General features: G+C 43.3%; 1 protein-coding gene across 7 annotated transcripts in view; it reads left to right on the top strand.

Moving 5' to 3' along the window:
* adat1 (adenosine deaminase tRNA specific 1) overlaps nt 1-14,392 on the top strand; it is a 77,512-nt gene extending 63,120 nt beyond the window's left edge. For 5 of the 7 annotated variants that reach the window (XM_061822335.1, XM_061822340.1, XM_061822338.1 and 2 more), the window contains one exon: nt 9,881-14,392. In XM_061822335.1, coding sequence (XP_061678319.1) covers nt 9,881-10,013 — 133 coding nt within the window. In that variant the 3' untranslated portion in view covers nt 10,014-14,392. The remainder of the gene's footprint in view (nt 1-9,880) is intronic. The other 2 variants (XM_061822341.1, XM_061822339.1) reach the window with 2 other exon arrangements.
* Nucleotides 14,393-17,068: the final 2,676 nt, after the last annotated feature.

The raw sequence follows: 17,068 nt of genomic DNA, 5'->3' as shown, positions 1-17,068 counted from the left end.
AATTAGATATTCAGACAGACTTTGTAAATGTTTATTTACATACCTTGTTTGCAAACTTACTTTCTACTACTTTACTATGAGTCAGAATCAGGCAGTCGATCATATAAATTTAAGTCTTCCTCGTAATCCGAAAAATCTGAATCCAAAACAATATGTGGTGGTGAGCAGGTCGTGGTTGGGACAAACTCATGGTACATGGGCGGTGCAGGAGGCAAGGTGGAAGAGGATGACATAACGGAGCCCACCCGGATAGGAGATGCTTGATCCTCAGGCAGGCTGCGTCCCTTTTAATGTGCCCGTGCTGGGTCCTGTTCTGGACTGTTCGTTCTGTCACGAACCACCAGTGCACAGGCGGGCCCAAATGTAGGACTCCAAGATGAGGACATGATGTTCAGTGGGTTTTATTGTAAACAAACATTGTGCACGACAACACAGTCCAGGAAGGCAGGATCCAAAACACAAGAAACAATGTCCGATAACTATGAGTCAACTAAAGAGAATAACCAAAAGCGTGACTGGGCCATAATGGCGCAGTGGTGGAGTAACCCTGGATGCGGGAAAGCATACTCAACGAACTTGCAAATGCCAGTGACAAAACTTAAATACATTGTCTAAACACAGTGCCTCATGTGACACAGCTGTGACCAGCGACAGGTGTCAGAGATGAAACCGCTCAGATCGGTGGCCTTCCTCATAACACTTACCACTTTCATACAGAATGGGAGGAGAAATGTTTTTTCATGATGACCTTTTCGAAACGTGTATGCCTCATCTGCCTGTTTGCGATGTACTACCAAAGACGGGAAATATGGAGCAACATTTTAGTATTGTTTTTGGAAAATACAAAGCGGAATTCTCGCCAAAATCGAGCTAAGAAAAAAAGAGAAAGACGAAGCAACTAAAATCCCAGTTGTCTGGACAGCAGTTATTTTTCCCACAACATACTTCAAAAGCGAAAGCTTCCTCTGATGTATTGTTCCAGGTGAGTAACGTCTTTGTTAAGAACAATAAGTCCTTACAAGTAAAGATAGTCTTCTTCTTCTTTTCCTTTCGGCTTGTCCCATTAGGGGTCGCCACAGTGTGTCATCTTTTTCCATCCAAGCCTATCTCGTGCATCCTCCTCTCTAACACCCGCTATCCTCATGTCCTCCCTCACAACATCCATCAACCTTTTCTTTGGTCTTCCTCTCGCTATTTTGCCTGGCAGCTCCATCCTCAGCACCCTTCTACCAATATACTCACTCTCTCGTCTCTGAACATGTCCAACCATCTAATTCTCCTCTCTCTAATCTTGTCTCCAAAACATCCAACTTTGGCTGTCCCTCTAAAGAGCTTGTTTCTTATCCTATCCAACCGCTTCACTCCAAGCGAGAACCTCAGCATCTTCATTTCTGCTACCGCAAGTACTGCTTCTGTTCTTTCTTCAGTGCTACCGTCTCTAATCCGTACATCATGGCCGGCCTCACCACCGTTTTATAAACTTTGCCCTTCATCCTAGCGGAGACTCCTCTGTCACATAGAACACCAGATACCTTCCGCCAACTGTTCCACCCTGGTTGGACCCGTTTCTTAACTTCTTTACCACATTCTCCATTGCTCTGTATTGTTGATCCCAAGTATTTGAAGCCATCCTCCCTCGTTATGTCTTCGATGACTTCCTGTATTTTGGGGTTCCACCACAAAGTCTCCTTCTCCCCTTTCCTACCAGAAGGCACCCCAAGTACTCTCCTGCCTGCCTCTCTGAGTACCTTGCCAGTAGTATTCCAGTCTTTCGGGAGCTCTTCCTGTCCATCTAGAGCCTGTCCCACCTCTTTCCGAAAGGCCACACGACATTCTTCCTTCCTCAACTTCCACCACCTGATTCTCTGCTCTACCTTTGTCCTCTTAATCTTCGTACCCGCTACCAGAGTCATCCTACACACCACCATCCGATGCTGCCGAGCTACACTCGCTCCCTCTATAACCTTACAATCAGTAACCTCCTTCAGATTACATTGTCTGCAAAAAATATAATTCACCTCTTGTAGGTCACTCTATATTCCTGTCTCTTCTGGAAATAAGTGTTCACCACTGCCAATTCTATCCTTTTTGCGAAGTCCACCACCATCTGACCCTCAAAGTTCCTTTGCTGAATGCCGTACTTACTGAAATCTGCACCAATCACAACTCTTTCTCTCTCTAGGATGCACAGGACTACTTCGACTAGTTCCTTCCAAAATTTGTCTTTCAACTCAAGGTCACGTCCCACTTGTGGGGCATAGCCGCTAATCACATTATACACAATACCCTTAATTTCAAATTTCAGCCTCATCACTTTTCACCTCCAAGAGATTCTTAGCCAGCTCTTCATTTAAAATAACCCCTACTCCATTTCTCTTCCCATCTACTCCATGGTAAAAGAATTTAAACCCTGCCCCTTAGCTTCTAGCCTTACCCCGTTTCCATTTGCTCTCTTGGATGCACAATACATCAACGTTTCTCATAATCATAATGCCAAATAACTGAGCTTTTCCTGTCATAGTCCCGACATTCAAAGTCCCTACACACAGTTGTAGAGACTGTGCATGCCTCTTCTTCTTTTTCCGATTAAGTCACTTTCCTCCTCTTTTTTGTCTTAGACCTACATTATCTGAATTTCTACGTACACCTTGCAGATTAGCAGTGCCGGGGGTGGGCGTAGTTAGCCCAGGCCATGACCTATCCGTTATGGAAGTCATTTGATGAACGCTCGTGTAAAGTAGTAAAGATGGTAAAAGAGGTAGGGAAGCTTCTGACACATTGTTCTGGGACTTTAAAAATAAGGCCGCAATATTATAAATATAAGGCAGAAATATCTTTCAAGGAAGCTTTTCAGCTGTCAAGAAGTAGAGTTACATGGGGCTGCGAAGTTATGGCTTATGATTTAACCCAGCAAATATGGAAGGACATCAGAGATTGTGTGTGTTTCTCACTGCAGCTGGATGAATCTACAGATGTGACAAACAGCCAAGATGTGCATTTTCATTCGTACGGTATTTCGTTATATCACTGCAAAAGAGGAGCTATGAACAGTACTATCAATGAAAGAACAGATGAGAGGAGAGAACATGTTACAGTTGTTCCAAAACTGTCCTGCTCCTGGCTTCCAGCCCGGGCTGGGCGTGGCCAGGCAATCAGTAGACACACACCTACGCCTCATGAACGTTAATGACACTCAGTACATATAGGACCCGGGGGACGAGTAGTCTTCCGCCAGATCGTTGCCTTTGATGCCTCGTTCCCGCACTCCCGTTTGCCTGACGTCTACCCTCCATGTACCAACCCACGCGTGTCCTCTGACCACTCTCGTAAGCCTGCCGTTACTCTTACCTCTGCTTGTTTGGACTGTCTGCTTGATTCCCAACCTTAGAACGAATAAAGGTTTCCTCTGTTCTGCCTGCCTGTCTCTGTAGTCGTGCATTTGGGTCCGCCCTCAAGCCCCATTTGTGACAGAATGATCTGGCCATAACATGGACCTAACCGACTCAGAAGCTATCTGCCGCTCACTGCAAGTCCAGGGCAGACGCCTGGTTGAGCAGGAGGCTGCTCTCCAAGTAAACCAATCAGAGGCTCCATGAGATCTGCGCCCGGCTGGAGCCGTGGCTAACCTCAAAGGCTAGCGCGGCTGCCACGCCGGCTGTGGCCACTCCACTTGTAGTATCGGTTCCGCCCGCCACGGAGCTCCCTCATCCCCGTATAACGCCGCTCTCCCAACCAGAATGATTCTCAGGCGACTCAGGGGACATCAAGCCTTTCCTCGCCCAGTGCGATCTCCATTTTGAACTGCAGGCGTCCGCCTTCCCCACGGACCGCTTAAGGATCACCTTCGTCATTTCCCACATGACGGGATGGGCGGAGGCATAGGCCACTCCACTTGTAGTATCGGTTCCGCCCGCCACGGAGCTCCCTCATCCCCGTATAACGCCGCTCTCCCAACCGGAATGATTCTCAGGCGACTCAGGGGACATCAAGCCTTTCCTCGCCCAGTGCGATCTCCATTTTGAACTGCAGGCGTCCGCCTTCCCCACGGACCGCTCAAGGATCACCTTCGTCATTTCCCACATGACGGGATGGGCGGAGGCATAGGCCACGGTAGAATGGAGTCGTAACTGAGAGACTTGTCGTTCCTGGACGTCATTCATACACTCTCGCCCAAATGACCAGGCTCACAACGAATGTAAGGTTGTGGTGGGAGGGAGTGTAGCTCGACAGCATAGGATGGTGGTGTGTAGGATGACTCTGGTAGCTGGTCGGTAGATTAAGAAGACAAAGGTGGAGCAGAGAATCAGGTGGTGGAAGTTGAGGAAGGAAGAATGCCGTGAGGCCTTTCAGAAAGAGGTGAGACAGGGTCTAGATGGACAGGAAGAGCTACCGGAAGACTGGAATACTACAGCCAAGGTACTCAGAGAGGCAGGCAGGAGAGTACTTGGTGTGCCTTCTGGTAAGAAAGGGGAGAAGGAGACATGGTGGTCGCTGTGAGCCTGGTCTTTTGGTCAGAGAGGGCACGAGGAAATAAAATGATCAGGTTGACCACAATAAATGCACAGTCGTCGTCAGTTGTCAGAAGATTCAATGACGGACTTAGTGTCCTGAGAGAGTGAGAGGAGACGGCGGGTGGTTTCTTTGCCCTAAACATGGTGATCAAACACCTTACGGAACTCAATGGAAAAAGAGGTGAACAAATGTAGAACTGGAAGGAATTATTTCATCATGCAGTGGACCATTGTGCTGTGTTTCCACGTTGTTTTGTTTTGCTCTACCAATGGCAGTATAATTTGCTCTTTGTCTAAAACTAGCAGAAGTGTGCTCTATTAACACTTGAACTCGATGATGAAGTTTCCTGCTCCTGTGAGAAAGTACTTAATTTTTATCTTTTGGACTCCAATCCCCCCCTGATGCTCTGCCAATCTCCCTTCATTGCTGCCATCCACATTTGTTGTACTTCCACACCATTTAAGTAGTAAGACTTTCTCAAATTCTTCCATTCCCTGGACGAATTCTGTTCCATCAACTTTATGAGATGTGATACCTTCTGTGGCCGTTTTCACATCATCTCGAGTCAGTTTTTTTAAAAACAGTTTTGTGTGTGTTTTTTATTTTATCCTGCAGGTTAACTACATATTTTTTTGTATGTTGAGCTGGCCAGCAAACCCAAATTGTGGTATCCACAAATGTACACATTTTATTTTAGAAGGACATTGGCTTTCTACAGACTTATGGTCCTTACGCATTAATTTATGTTTCAGATCTTCTGGAAGGGCAGCACGGTGGCCCAGCTGGTAAAGCATTGGCCTCACAGTTCTGAGGTCAAGGGTTCGATGCTGGCCCCGCCTGTGTGGAGTTTACATGTTCTCCCCGTGCCTGCGTGGGTTTTCTCCGGGCACTCCGGTTTCCTCCCACATCCCAAAAACATGCAACATTAATTGGACACTCTAAATTGCCCCTAGGTGTGATTTTAAGTGTGACTGTTTGTCTCTATGCGCCCGGTGTTTGGCTGGCAACCAGTTCATGATGTACCCTGCCTCCTGCCCATTGACAGCTGGAATAGGCTCCAGCACTCTAAGCTAAGATAAGCTGCAAAGAAAATGGATGAATCTTCTGTGTCAACTGTTTTGCTGTTTGTTTTTTCCCTGTTGGAGTCAGTGGTTCACCTAGGGCAGGGGTCAGGAACCTTTTAGGCTGAGAGAGCCATAAACGGCAAGTATTTTAAAATGTAATTACAAAAGAGCCAAACAAAATATTTTAAAAACTAAATACAAGTGTGTTCGTGCATTTTATGTAAGCCCAACACCTTAAGAGTACATTAAGTCTCTCAATTAATTTAAATGACATTATGGTGTTGCTAACCAATGATGACAAAAGTACGTCTTACTATTAATGCGACTTCTTTGCTGATGGCTTTGTCGTCTGTTTTATACTTCATTAGATTAAACTTTATGCAGCTGATGCGACTTCCATCCATTATTCATGAACGTAGGTTGGTCTTAATTTTTTTTTAATGTGAGAAAGATTTTTCATAACCATGGGTAGAACCAAACATTGTCAGTCCAGCAATACTCACATGCCACAGTGTGTGGTATGTGACGGGCGTTCCATGTTTTCACAATTAACTGGTATGTCGGTTTAATTTTTTTAATTTGTCCCCACTTATGTGCGCTCGCCAACACTGCTAGCCGACAGAGGCATGTCTTTATGTTTGACAACTCGCGAGGAGAGGAACCGTCTCGTACAATTCACCACTGCACTCTCTGATGATCCTCTCCTCAGCACTTCTATTTATTTGGTTTCAAAACTTCCCTTATTTACATGGATGTTACAAAAAGGAGACGGGGGAGCAAAATATAGTTGGAAACAAAGTGTACTTGTTTGTTCATGTGTGAGTGTGTGCAAGATTGCTGAGTACATGTGTGGTCATCATTTCTTTAACAGGTGCTCCTGGTTCTATCAGTTCTGAATAGATGAAAGAAATGGTTGTGGAAATCAAACCCAGTAAAGATCTGAGATTGACTGACTCAGGTCAAATAGTGGAGCGTAGAGTCCAAAGCAAACATGGCCCTTTTTACATGAATGTTACAAAAAGGAGACGGGGGAGCAAAACATAGTTGGAAATAAAGTGGACTTGTTTGTTCGTGTGTGTGTGTGTGTGTGTGCGTGTGTGTGTGTGTGTGTCTGCGTGTGTGTGTGCGTGTACGTGTGCGTGTGTGTGTGTGTGCATACGTGTGCAAGATTGCTGAGTACATGTGTGGTCAACATTTCTTTAGCAGGTGCTCCTGGTTCTATCAGTTTTGAATACATGAAAGAAATGCTTGTGGAAAACAAACCCAGTAGAGATCTGAGATTGATTGACTGACTCAGGTCAAATAGTGGAGCGCAGAGTCCAAAGCAAATGTGGTGAAGCAGCATTTAGCCGTTATGCTGCACACAAATGGAATAAATTGCCAATAGAGGTGAGTTCAGCCCCAAGTGTGAATTTTTTTAAATCCAGGTTGAAAACTCTTCTTTTTTCTTATGCTTTTTAGAGTATTTCCACTTTTAATCATACGAGTATTTTATTATTATTTCTCATTTCTTATTTTGTATTTCTTAAACTGTACATGGTTTTAATTCTTCCTTTTTTTTAAAATATATATATTTTGTTGTCATTTTTATAGTTTTTATCCCATTTTAAATGTTTTATCTCTTTGTTTTCAAATACCTTTAATCATGTAAAGCACAATGAGTTACGTTGTGTATGAAATGCGCTTAACCAGGGGTCGGGAACCTTTTGGGCTGAGAGGGCTATAAAAGCGAAATATTTTAAAATGTAATTTCAAAAGAGCCTTTCAATATTTTAAAAACTAAATACAGGTGTATTTGTGCTTTTATGTAAGACCAAAACCTTTAGCGTACAATAAGTCTCTGCATTCGTTTAACTAACATTGTGATGATGTTGCTCACCAATGATGACAAAAGCACTTCTTACCATTAATGGCATTTCTGGTGCTCCATGGTTTTGCTGATGGCTTTGGAGTCTGTTTCAAACGTCATTAGATGAAGCTTCATGCAGGCATTGAGATTTCTATCCGTTAATCGTGAATGTAATTCAATTTGATTTGCCATCATGATGGTACGATGGTGAACAGTTCTTGTCGACAAAGGCATGTCTTTTATTCATTTGATTATTTTGTCTGTATCCGAAAAGTTGTCAAAAAGTTTATTGATAAAATCAAGCATGAATGCTTTGGCATACTCCCCATTTGTAAATGGCTTTCCATTTCTCACAATGGCTAAAGGGCCACCAAAGCTTTCTGAATTTCATTCACCTTGTTGGGTCCAAACACGGATGTGTGTGAAATGGCGCTTTTTATTTGAGCATTTCATCATTGTAATTTTGTCATTACATGTTAGACACACAGCAGAACTTTGTCTCTTCACAAAGGCTGTCCAGTCTTGCCGAAATCTGTACTGCTCCTGATGTTTTTTCTTTGAGCAATTGTTGTCAAAAGTGTTCCCAGAATTAGTTGTTGCGACCCAATCTGCACCCGACCCTTCTGCGCTTGCGCACATCGACTGCCAAAGTAAATTACGGCAAACCCACTAAGTCAAAGTGTCTCTGGCTCATTTGCGTTGGCTATGTGACAGAATTGATATGTAGAGTATGTAGTTGTGAGGGCTCTGCGAGCCATATGTAACCATCAAAGAGCCAGACATGGCTCGCGACCATAGGTTCCCAACCCTTGCACTATACAAATAAATTTGCTTTGCTTTGCTTTTCCTTTGTAGCGGTGGTCTGTGACGTTGCTTCCATAGCTTAGCAGCCAGGCCTGATTGACATCCTCGCTTTAGCTTACGTTCCCTCCGCTGTCTCCGTCGCTTGCTGGGGAGACCAGCTATCCTGAGATCCTGGTGGTCTCACAATATCCTCCAGAATATTGTTTTTCTTTTAGTATTTGTTTGTGACTGATAAATTATGCTTCAGTCCTAGATCAATCAGGTCCTGGAAACTGGAAACAGTGGCAAACCTCGCTGGGATTGGCCGACTGACTAAAATTACTCCAAGAGTGCTACTCATCCAGGTCAAAAAAGAACTTTGGACAACAGTTAAATACCTGAAATCCTCGCTGGCCTCAGTTAAGGTCATTGTGCATGACAGTGGATAAAAATATGAGAGTTCCCAGGTGAAAACCCCTCCTGTCAGCAAAGAATACAATGGCTTGTCTCACATTTGCCAAAAGACATCTTGATGATCCTCAAGACTTTTGGAGAAACACTGTACTGTACTTTTTTGAGTTTATAAGGAAAGATGTTAACTGTTATATTTAACATTGTACTTTTTTACTTTCTGTAAAATATCAAAAATGACTTTTTCCAGTTTTCCTCCTTTGAATTGGAATATGCAGTGTCCTCAATTAATTTGTGTTCATTAAATACAATTTATTTGAGGAATTTTGAAGTTTATTCACCTTTTTAGACACATTGTTTTAGACACTATTATGAACACAGCTGTACATCTGTTTTATTTGACACAGAGCGCTCAGCGAAGATTTTAATTGCTGCAGATTGTTTGAATAACACCAGCATTAATCCCTTTGGACAACAGACTCACTGGTTACACAAATGACACAGAGAATACAGTCCATGGGCAATGGGGAAGCTTGAATTCACATGTGCAGACAAGATAGCACTCGGCCTCCACCTTTATAATGTCTGTTGGTATGTTATCTGAGGTTGTGTAGCAAGCTTGCCTTGTGGATTAAATAGTATTGTCTTGCCATCCATACTTACAGCATTGTAGTGAGCAAAATAAGAACTACACAAAACTGATTACTTCAAATCTTAACATCTCCATGTGTTCCATAGTGTTCACAGGATAGTGTAGAGAAGCTTAAAAGATAGGGCTAACAAATATGTATTAGTCGGTCTGGCATTATCTTCTCCAATGCAGTTCAAGTAACTTTATTGTCAGATGTGCTACGCATACATGACATGCAACATACCTGAAATAGCATTACTTTCAAACCAGGGGTGCTGTAATAAAATAACAAAACACGGAAAAGAAATTAACGGAAAATAAATACATGAACTGCTCTATCAAAAAATACTGCTCCAACTTAACTTGAAGCCCTGGACAAAGAATGGGTTGACTTTTTCCCGTGATTTCAGAGAGGTTCCTTTTGGTATTTAACATATTTGGAGCACCTTCACACCCTTCTGAGCGCCACCACTTCTGTGGGTACTAGTTTGCATCCACTTTGTAATGTGGACTATCACTGCATATTGGACTGAGTGGATTATTATCATCTTTTAGTTGATAGGTTTTCAGACTATGTTTTGAATTGTACAACATTGTATACTGTGAAATTATATGATTGTATGTCTGCAGGAGGACAGATCTACACACATACTTGGACTTTAAGGAGGCATCTAAGACCTACCAGCAAGCTTGGCAGCAACTTCGCAATCAAGCATTCCCCCTTTGGCCACGCAGTGACAGAGACCTCCTCCTCTTCAAATGAAACCCAAAATATCTTTAAGATTATTGCAGAGCTGTCAAATAATATGTGACATCCGTATTTTGTTGCAGAAATCACTGAATGCTGACTTGTTATGCTCGTAACACCAATTATTCCGACTATTCAGGTAAAAAAAAAAAAAAATTCCAATTCCGACATAATCGGCCAGTAATGCACTGTGGCAGGCAACCGTGACAAAATTTATATAAATGAATTTAAAGAAATAATTACTTGTCAGTTGTTTAAACAGATGTCAAAGCATCGCCTCCACGAGAGCGGATAAACTGCACATTACTGTTCCCCTTACATGTATCGTTTACGGTATCAGAAAGGGAGGACAGTGAGTAATGCAGAAATGCATGATGCTAATTGTAAAGGTAGAGGAGACTGGCGCTTGTTGCATGGGTTAGTTCTCACTTTGCAAATTTGCACTTTGAATATCTGACTCTTTTTCAATTTCAAGTAAAAAAAGGGGGGGGGTAATAATTATTTAGTACTTGTTTTCTTCTTTTCCTTTTGGCTTGCCCCATTAGGGGTCGCCACAGCGTGTCATCTTTTTCTACCTAAGCCTATCTCCTCCATCTTCCTCTCTAACACCAACTGCCCTCATGTCCTCCCTCACAACAGCAATCAACCTTCTCTTTGGTCTTCCTGTCACTCTTTTTCCTGGCAGCTCCATCCTCAGCACCATTCTACTTATATACTCTCTCGCCTCTGGACAAGTACAAACCATCGAAGTCTGCTCTCTTGAACCTTATCTCCAAAACATCCAACAGACTGTCTCTCTAATGAGCTCAATTCCTATCCTATCCAATGTGCTCACTCCGAGCGAGAACCTCAAGTCTTCATTTCAATCTCCTGTTGCTTCCTGTTGTCTCTTCAGTGCCACCGTCTCTAATCCGTACATCAGGCCCGGCCTCACCACTGTTTTATAAACTTTGCCCTTCATCCTACCAGAGACTCTTCTGTCACATACCACACCAAGCACCTTCCACCAGCTGTTACAACCTGCTCGGACCAGTTTCTTCATTCTCTTACCACACTTAACATTGCTCTGCTTTGTTGAACCCAAGTATTTGAAGTCGTCCACCTTCGCTATCTCTTCTTTCTAAAACCTCACTCTTCCCCTTTTGTTTGGTCTTCCCCTCACTCTTTTGCCTGGCAGTTCCATCCTCAGGGCACTCCTACCAATATACTCACTCTCCCACCTCTGGAAATGTCCAAACCATGTCCATGTCTCTTCAATGCCACGGTTTCTAATCCATACATCATGGCCGGCCTCACCACTGTTTTATAAACTTTGGCCTTCATCCTACCAGAGACTCTTCTGTCACATAACACGCCAGACACCTGCTGCCAGCTTTTCCAACCTGCTTGGACCCGTTTCTTCACTTCCTTACCACACTCACCATTGCTCTGGATTGTTGACCCCAAGTATTTGAAGTCATCCACCCTCGCTATTTCTTCTCCCTGGAGCCTCACTCTTCCCCCTCCACCCATCTCATTCATGCACATATATTGTTTCACTTTGGGTAATCTTCATTCCTCTCCTTTCCAGTGCACGCCTCCATCTTTCTAATTGTTCCTCCACCTGCTCCCTGCTTTCACTGCATATCACAATATCATCTGCGATTATCATGGTACAAGGGGATTCCATTCTAACCTCATCTGTCAGCTTATCCATTACCACAGTAAACAGGAAGGTGCTCAGAGCTGATCCCTGATGCAGTCCCACCTCCACCTTAAATTCTTCTGTCACACCTATGGCACACCTCACCACTGTTCAGCTGCCCTCATACATGTCCTGTTCTATTCTAACGTTTCTCCGCCTCACCAGACCTACGCATGCAGGACCACAGTTCCTCCATTGGTACATTCATAGGCTTTCTCTAAATCCACAAAGACACAATGTAGCTCCTTCTGACCTTCTCTGTACTTTACCATGAGCATCCTCAAGGCAAATAATGCATCTGTGGTACTCTTTCTAGGCATGAAATCGTACTGTTGCTCACAGATACTTGCTTCCTTCCTGAGTCTAGCCTCCACTACTCTTTCCCATAACTTCATTGTGTGGCTCATCAACTTTATTCCTCTATAATTCTCACAGCTCTGCACATCGCCTTTGTTCTGAAAAAACTAGCACACTTTTCATCCATTCTTCAGGCATCTTCTCACTGCCTTGTTTTCTGTTGCATATGTTGGTCAAAAACTCCACAGCCACCTCTCCAAATTGCTTCCGTACCTCCAAAGGTAAGTCATCAGGACCAACCGCTTTTCCATTTTCATCTCCTTTAGTGGCTTTTTAACTTCCCCCTTAATAATCACTGCCACTTCCTGGTCCTTCACATTTGCCTCTTCTACTCTTTCTCCTCTCTCATTTTCTTCATTCATCAACTTCTCAAACTATTCTTTCCATCTATTTAGTACAAGACTGGCACCAGTCAACATATTTCCATTTCTGTCCTTAATCATCCTTACCTGCTGCACATCTTTCCCATCTCTATCCCTCTGTCTGGCCAACATGTAGAGATGCTTTTCTCCTTTTTTTGTGTCTAACCTGGTGTACATTTTGTCATATGTTTCTTATTTAGCCTTCGCCACCTCCACCTTTGCTCTACGTCGCATAACAATGTATTCCTTTCGCCTCTCCTCAGTCCTCTCAGTGTCCCACTTCTTCTTTGCTAATCTCTTTCTTTGTATGACTTCCTGTATTTTGGGGTTCCACCACCAAGTGTCCTTCTCCCCTTTCCTACCAGAAGACACCCCAAGTACTCTACTCCCTGTCTCTCTGATCACCTTGGCTGTAGTAGTCCAGTCTTCCGGAGCTCCTCCTGTCCATCGAGAGCCTCTCTCATCACTTTCCGAAAGGCCACACAATGCGTGTGTTACTTTCGGCTTGTCCCTTTCGGGGTCGCCACAGCGTATTATCTCAGATGAACGCATATATATGTTTGGCACAATTTTTACGCCAGATGCCCTTCCTGACGCAACCCTTCTCAGGGAGTGGAGGCCCCATTGGGATACAAACCCACAACCCCTGGTTTACCAAACCAGTGCTCTAACCACTGAGCTACGGGGCCTCCGCAAAAGGCCACACAATATTCTTCCTTTTTCAGCTTCCACCACATGGTTCTCTGCTCTACCTTTGTCTTCTTAATCTTCCTACCCACAACCAGAGTCATCCTACACACCACCATCCGATGCTGTTGAGCTACACTCTCCCCTCCCACTACCTTACACTCAGTGACCTCCTTCCGATTAAGTCATCTGCACAAAATGTAATCCACCTGGGTGCTTGTCCGGGTGCTTGTCCCTTCGCTCTTGTAGGTCACTCTATTTTCCTGCCTTTTCAGGAAAAAAAGCAGCCATTTCCATCCTTTTGCAAAGTCCACCACTATCTGTCCCTCAAAGTTCCTTTCCTGGATGCCGTACTTACACATCACTTCTTCTTCGCCCTTGTTTCCTTTCCATTTAACCCGGTTAAAAGTTGGTACAGGTAAAAGTTCAGTATAATCGAGTAGCAATTAGGTTATGGGCTTTCTTTATGCAATGTGGTGGAATATCTGTTAATCTGTGTGTGCTGACTTTATTTTCTTTTGGAGGGATTTGTATTTAAATGTGTTTGATTTATTTGTGAAAAAGAAATACTTTTGTTTGTCATTTTATTGTTGTTACCATTGTTTAAGAAGGACAGGAAATGACGTGTTGAGAAGACGCGGGAGAGAAAGAGGGAGGAAAAAAAAGGATTGACAGAGTGCAAGGTACGAGTGGTTGTTTTGAGGACAAACAAAGTGAACGGTGGACACATCAAAAGTTGATCGTGTTCGAGAAGAACTGTTGAAAGTTCAACTGGGATAGTGTGTCGTTTGAGTGGACTACTCAAATCACGCCGTAACGTGGTGGAGTTAGCCGTGACCACAGAGGCTAAGTGCATGCATGGGACTGAGCTTGGGCGCTAGCAACCAGCTAACGCTAGCTCGCAAGGCCTGTGTTGGTCCACGTGGAAGAAGATGAGGACGTTAGTGACGAGTTAACACTAGCGAGGCTTGCAGCGGCTAGCGAGGCATGCAGTATTGGAGGATAAGGACAAAGCTTCGCAACGGATCGGACCGTCAGGACTTGGATGAGGCTAGACCATTGGACACAACCCTCGACGTTCGTCACTCCTGCCGCTTGAAAAAAAGACATTGGGGTTTGAATTTAATTTCCTTGCCGGCTGGATTCAGTTTTGTTTGAGCCCTTAGCTTAGGTTAGCCTAGCCATGTGTGCAGTGTGTACCTGTTTTGTTCAATTTATTTACTGAATGACAGTTTGTTGAGTAAAGGGATTTGCTTTTCTAACCTTTATTTTGTTATTAAATGTTTACATCTTTTGGGACATAACCAGGTGTATTATTTGACTATCTGCAAGACAGTTAGAAGTGGGGAGTTAATATGATAGCTGGGTTATCGACATTAGTTAACTTTACTCATAAGGGAAACATTATTTCAGAGACTTTTTGATAAAGAATTCAATGCACAAGTAAAGAGTAAAGTTTTAATAGACATTTGGAGAAATTACCATTGAGTTAATTAGTTTCCAACTTTGGAGTGGGGAAAGAACTCCCTCATCAAATGAGTTTATACTAGAGAGGCGCTACAAACAGGTAGGAGATAACTGTGTTCCCATTATAGAGAAGTGCAAGGTCAGTTGTGCAAAGGGAGCGTCAACCATCGAGACTTTCATGTTCTTGGGAATTACAGTCTCAGAGGACCTGAAGTGGTAGACGAACATAAACTCCATCCCCAAAAAGCCCAGCAAAGGATGTACTTCTTGCAGCTTCTGAGAAAGCACGGCTTGTCACAAGAGCTGCTGAGACAGTGCTACACTGCGGTTATCCAATCAGTACTGTGTACTCCCATCACTGACTTCGGTCTGCAGATCGCAACAGACAATCAAAAGTGCTGAACGGATTGTCGGCACCCAGCTACCTGCTATTGAGGACTTGCACGCAACGCGAACTACGTCCAGGGCAGGTTAGGGTCAGATCCTCCATATCCTGGCCACCACCAGCTCTTCCAGCTCCTTCCGCCAGGAAAGTGCTACAGATCAATGAAAGTCAAAAGTCGCGGGCATTCGAACTGTTCTGGGAATTAAGTCATTAAATTCTTGATCAGCGAACCAACAGTGAAGAAAATGAGGATTTGAACACCCTGCTATGCTGCAAGTTCTCCTACTTAGAAATCATGGAGGGGTCTGAAATTTTCATCGTAGGTGCATGTCCAATGTGAGAGATAATCTAAAAAGAAAAATCCAGAAATCATAATGTATGATTTTTTTTTTTTTTTTTTTTTAACGATTTGTGTGATACAGCTACAATAAGTATTTGAACACCCATCAGCTACAATTGTGACCCTCAAAGACCTGTTAGTCCGCCTTTAAAAGTCAACCTCCACTCCATGTATTATCCCGAATCAGATGCACCTGTGTGAGTTCGTTAGCTGCATCAAGACACCTGTCCACCCAGTACAATCAGTAAGACTCAAACTTGTAACATGGCCAAGACCAAAGACCTGTCCAAAGACAACAGAGACAAAATTGTACAACTCCACAAGGCTGGAAAGGTCTGCGGAGAAATTGCCAAGCAGCTTGGTGAAAAAAGGTCCGCTGTTGGAGCAGTCATTAGAAAATGGAAGAAGCTAAAGATGACGGTCAATCTCAATCAGAGTGGAGCCCCATGCAAGATATCCACTCATGACTACACGACAGGACTTTGTCAATGACCTGAAAAGAGCTGTTACCACCGTTTCAAGGTGACTGTTGGTAATACACTACGATGTCATCGTTTGAAATCATGCATGGCACAGAAGGTTCCCCTGCGTAAACCACCACATGTCAAGGCCCATCTTAAGTTTGCCAATAAGCATTTGGATGATACAGAGGAGTCGTGAGAGAAAGTTATGTGGTCAGATGAGACCAAAACAAAGCTTTTTGTTCATAATTCCACAAACTGTGTTTGGAGGAAAACGAATGATGAGTTCCATCCCAAGAACACCATCCTTACTGTGAAGTATGGGGGTGGTAGCATCATGTTTTGGGGGTGTTTTTCTGCACATGGGACATGGCGACTGCGCTGTATTATGGAGAGGATAACTGGGGCCATGTATTGTGAGATTTTGGGGAGCAACCTTTTTCCCTCTGTCAGAGCATTGAAGATAGGTCATATGGCTGGGTCTTTCAACATAACAATGACCCGAAGCACAAAGCCAAGAAAACCAAGGAGTGGCTTGGTAAGAAGCATATTAAGGTTCTGGCGTGGCCTAGCCAGTCTCCAGACTTAAACCCAATAGAAAATCTTTGGAGGGAGGTGTAACTCCATGTTTCTCAGCGACACCCCAGAAACTGATCAAGAGAAGATCCGTGTGGAAAAGTTGGCCAAAATCCCTCCTGCAGTGTGCGCAAACCTGATGAACATCTTCAGGTAACGTCTGACCTCTGCAATTGCAAACAAATATTAAATAAAATATAAACCACACATTTAAGACTGCTTATAACTTAAACAAAGGATGAAAAGGAGATGAATCCAAAATACATACTGTAATTTCTTGAAAATTATGCACAAATCTTTCCAAAAATATTTAATTAAATTAATTTAATTAAAAAATTAATCAAGCGCATTATATTTAGGTATGGATGAAAAATAAAAAATAAAATCACATTGTATAGTCATAAATAGGTACATAGCGTGGTAAAAACATATACATTTCGATATATTATTATTATTATTTGTCTTATGTTGCACATTGATATATATTATGGTAATATGCGCCCCCAAACTGAGCTCTCAGAGCTCCTCTGGGTGCTTGCATTTTATTATTGTTAGCATAGCATGCTTGTTGCTACTGCACCAAAGATCAGAAACGAATGCCCATGAGTTTGTTTAAACATAAACTAAGACAAAAAAATGTCAACTACAACGGCTAGTTGTGCAGCTGCTTTTAAAAGAAATGTCAACACTCGTGCCGATGATCCCGGCAACCCGGAAGTTGCGCCGCAGTCCGAAACAATGATAGCTCACC

This window comes from Syngnathoides biaculeatus, chromosome 6, assembly GCF_019802595.1.
Source record: "Syngnathoides biaculeatus isolate LvHL_M chromosome 6, ASM1980259v1, whole genome shotgun sequence".
Taxonomy (NCBI): domain Eukaryota; kingdom Metazoa; phylum Chordata; class Actinopteri; order Syngnathiformes; family Syngnathidae; genus Syngnathoides; species Syngnathoides biaculeatus.
The sequence above is the reverse complement of the archived record's forward strand: the minus strand, read 5'-3'. Positions and strand labels throughout refer to the sequence as shown.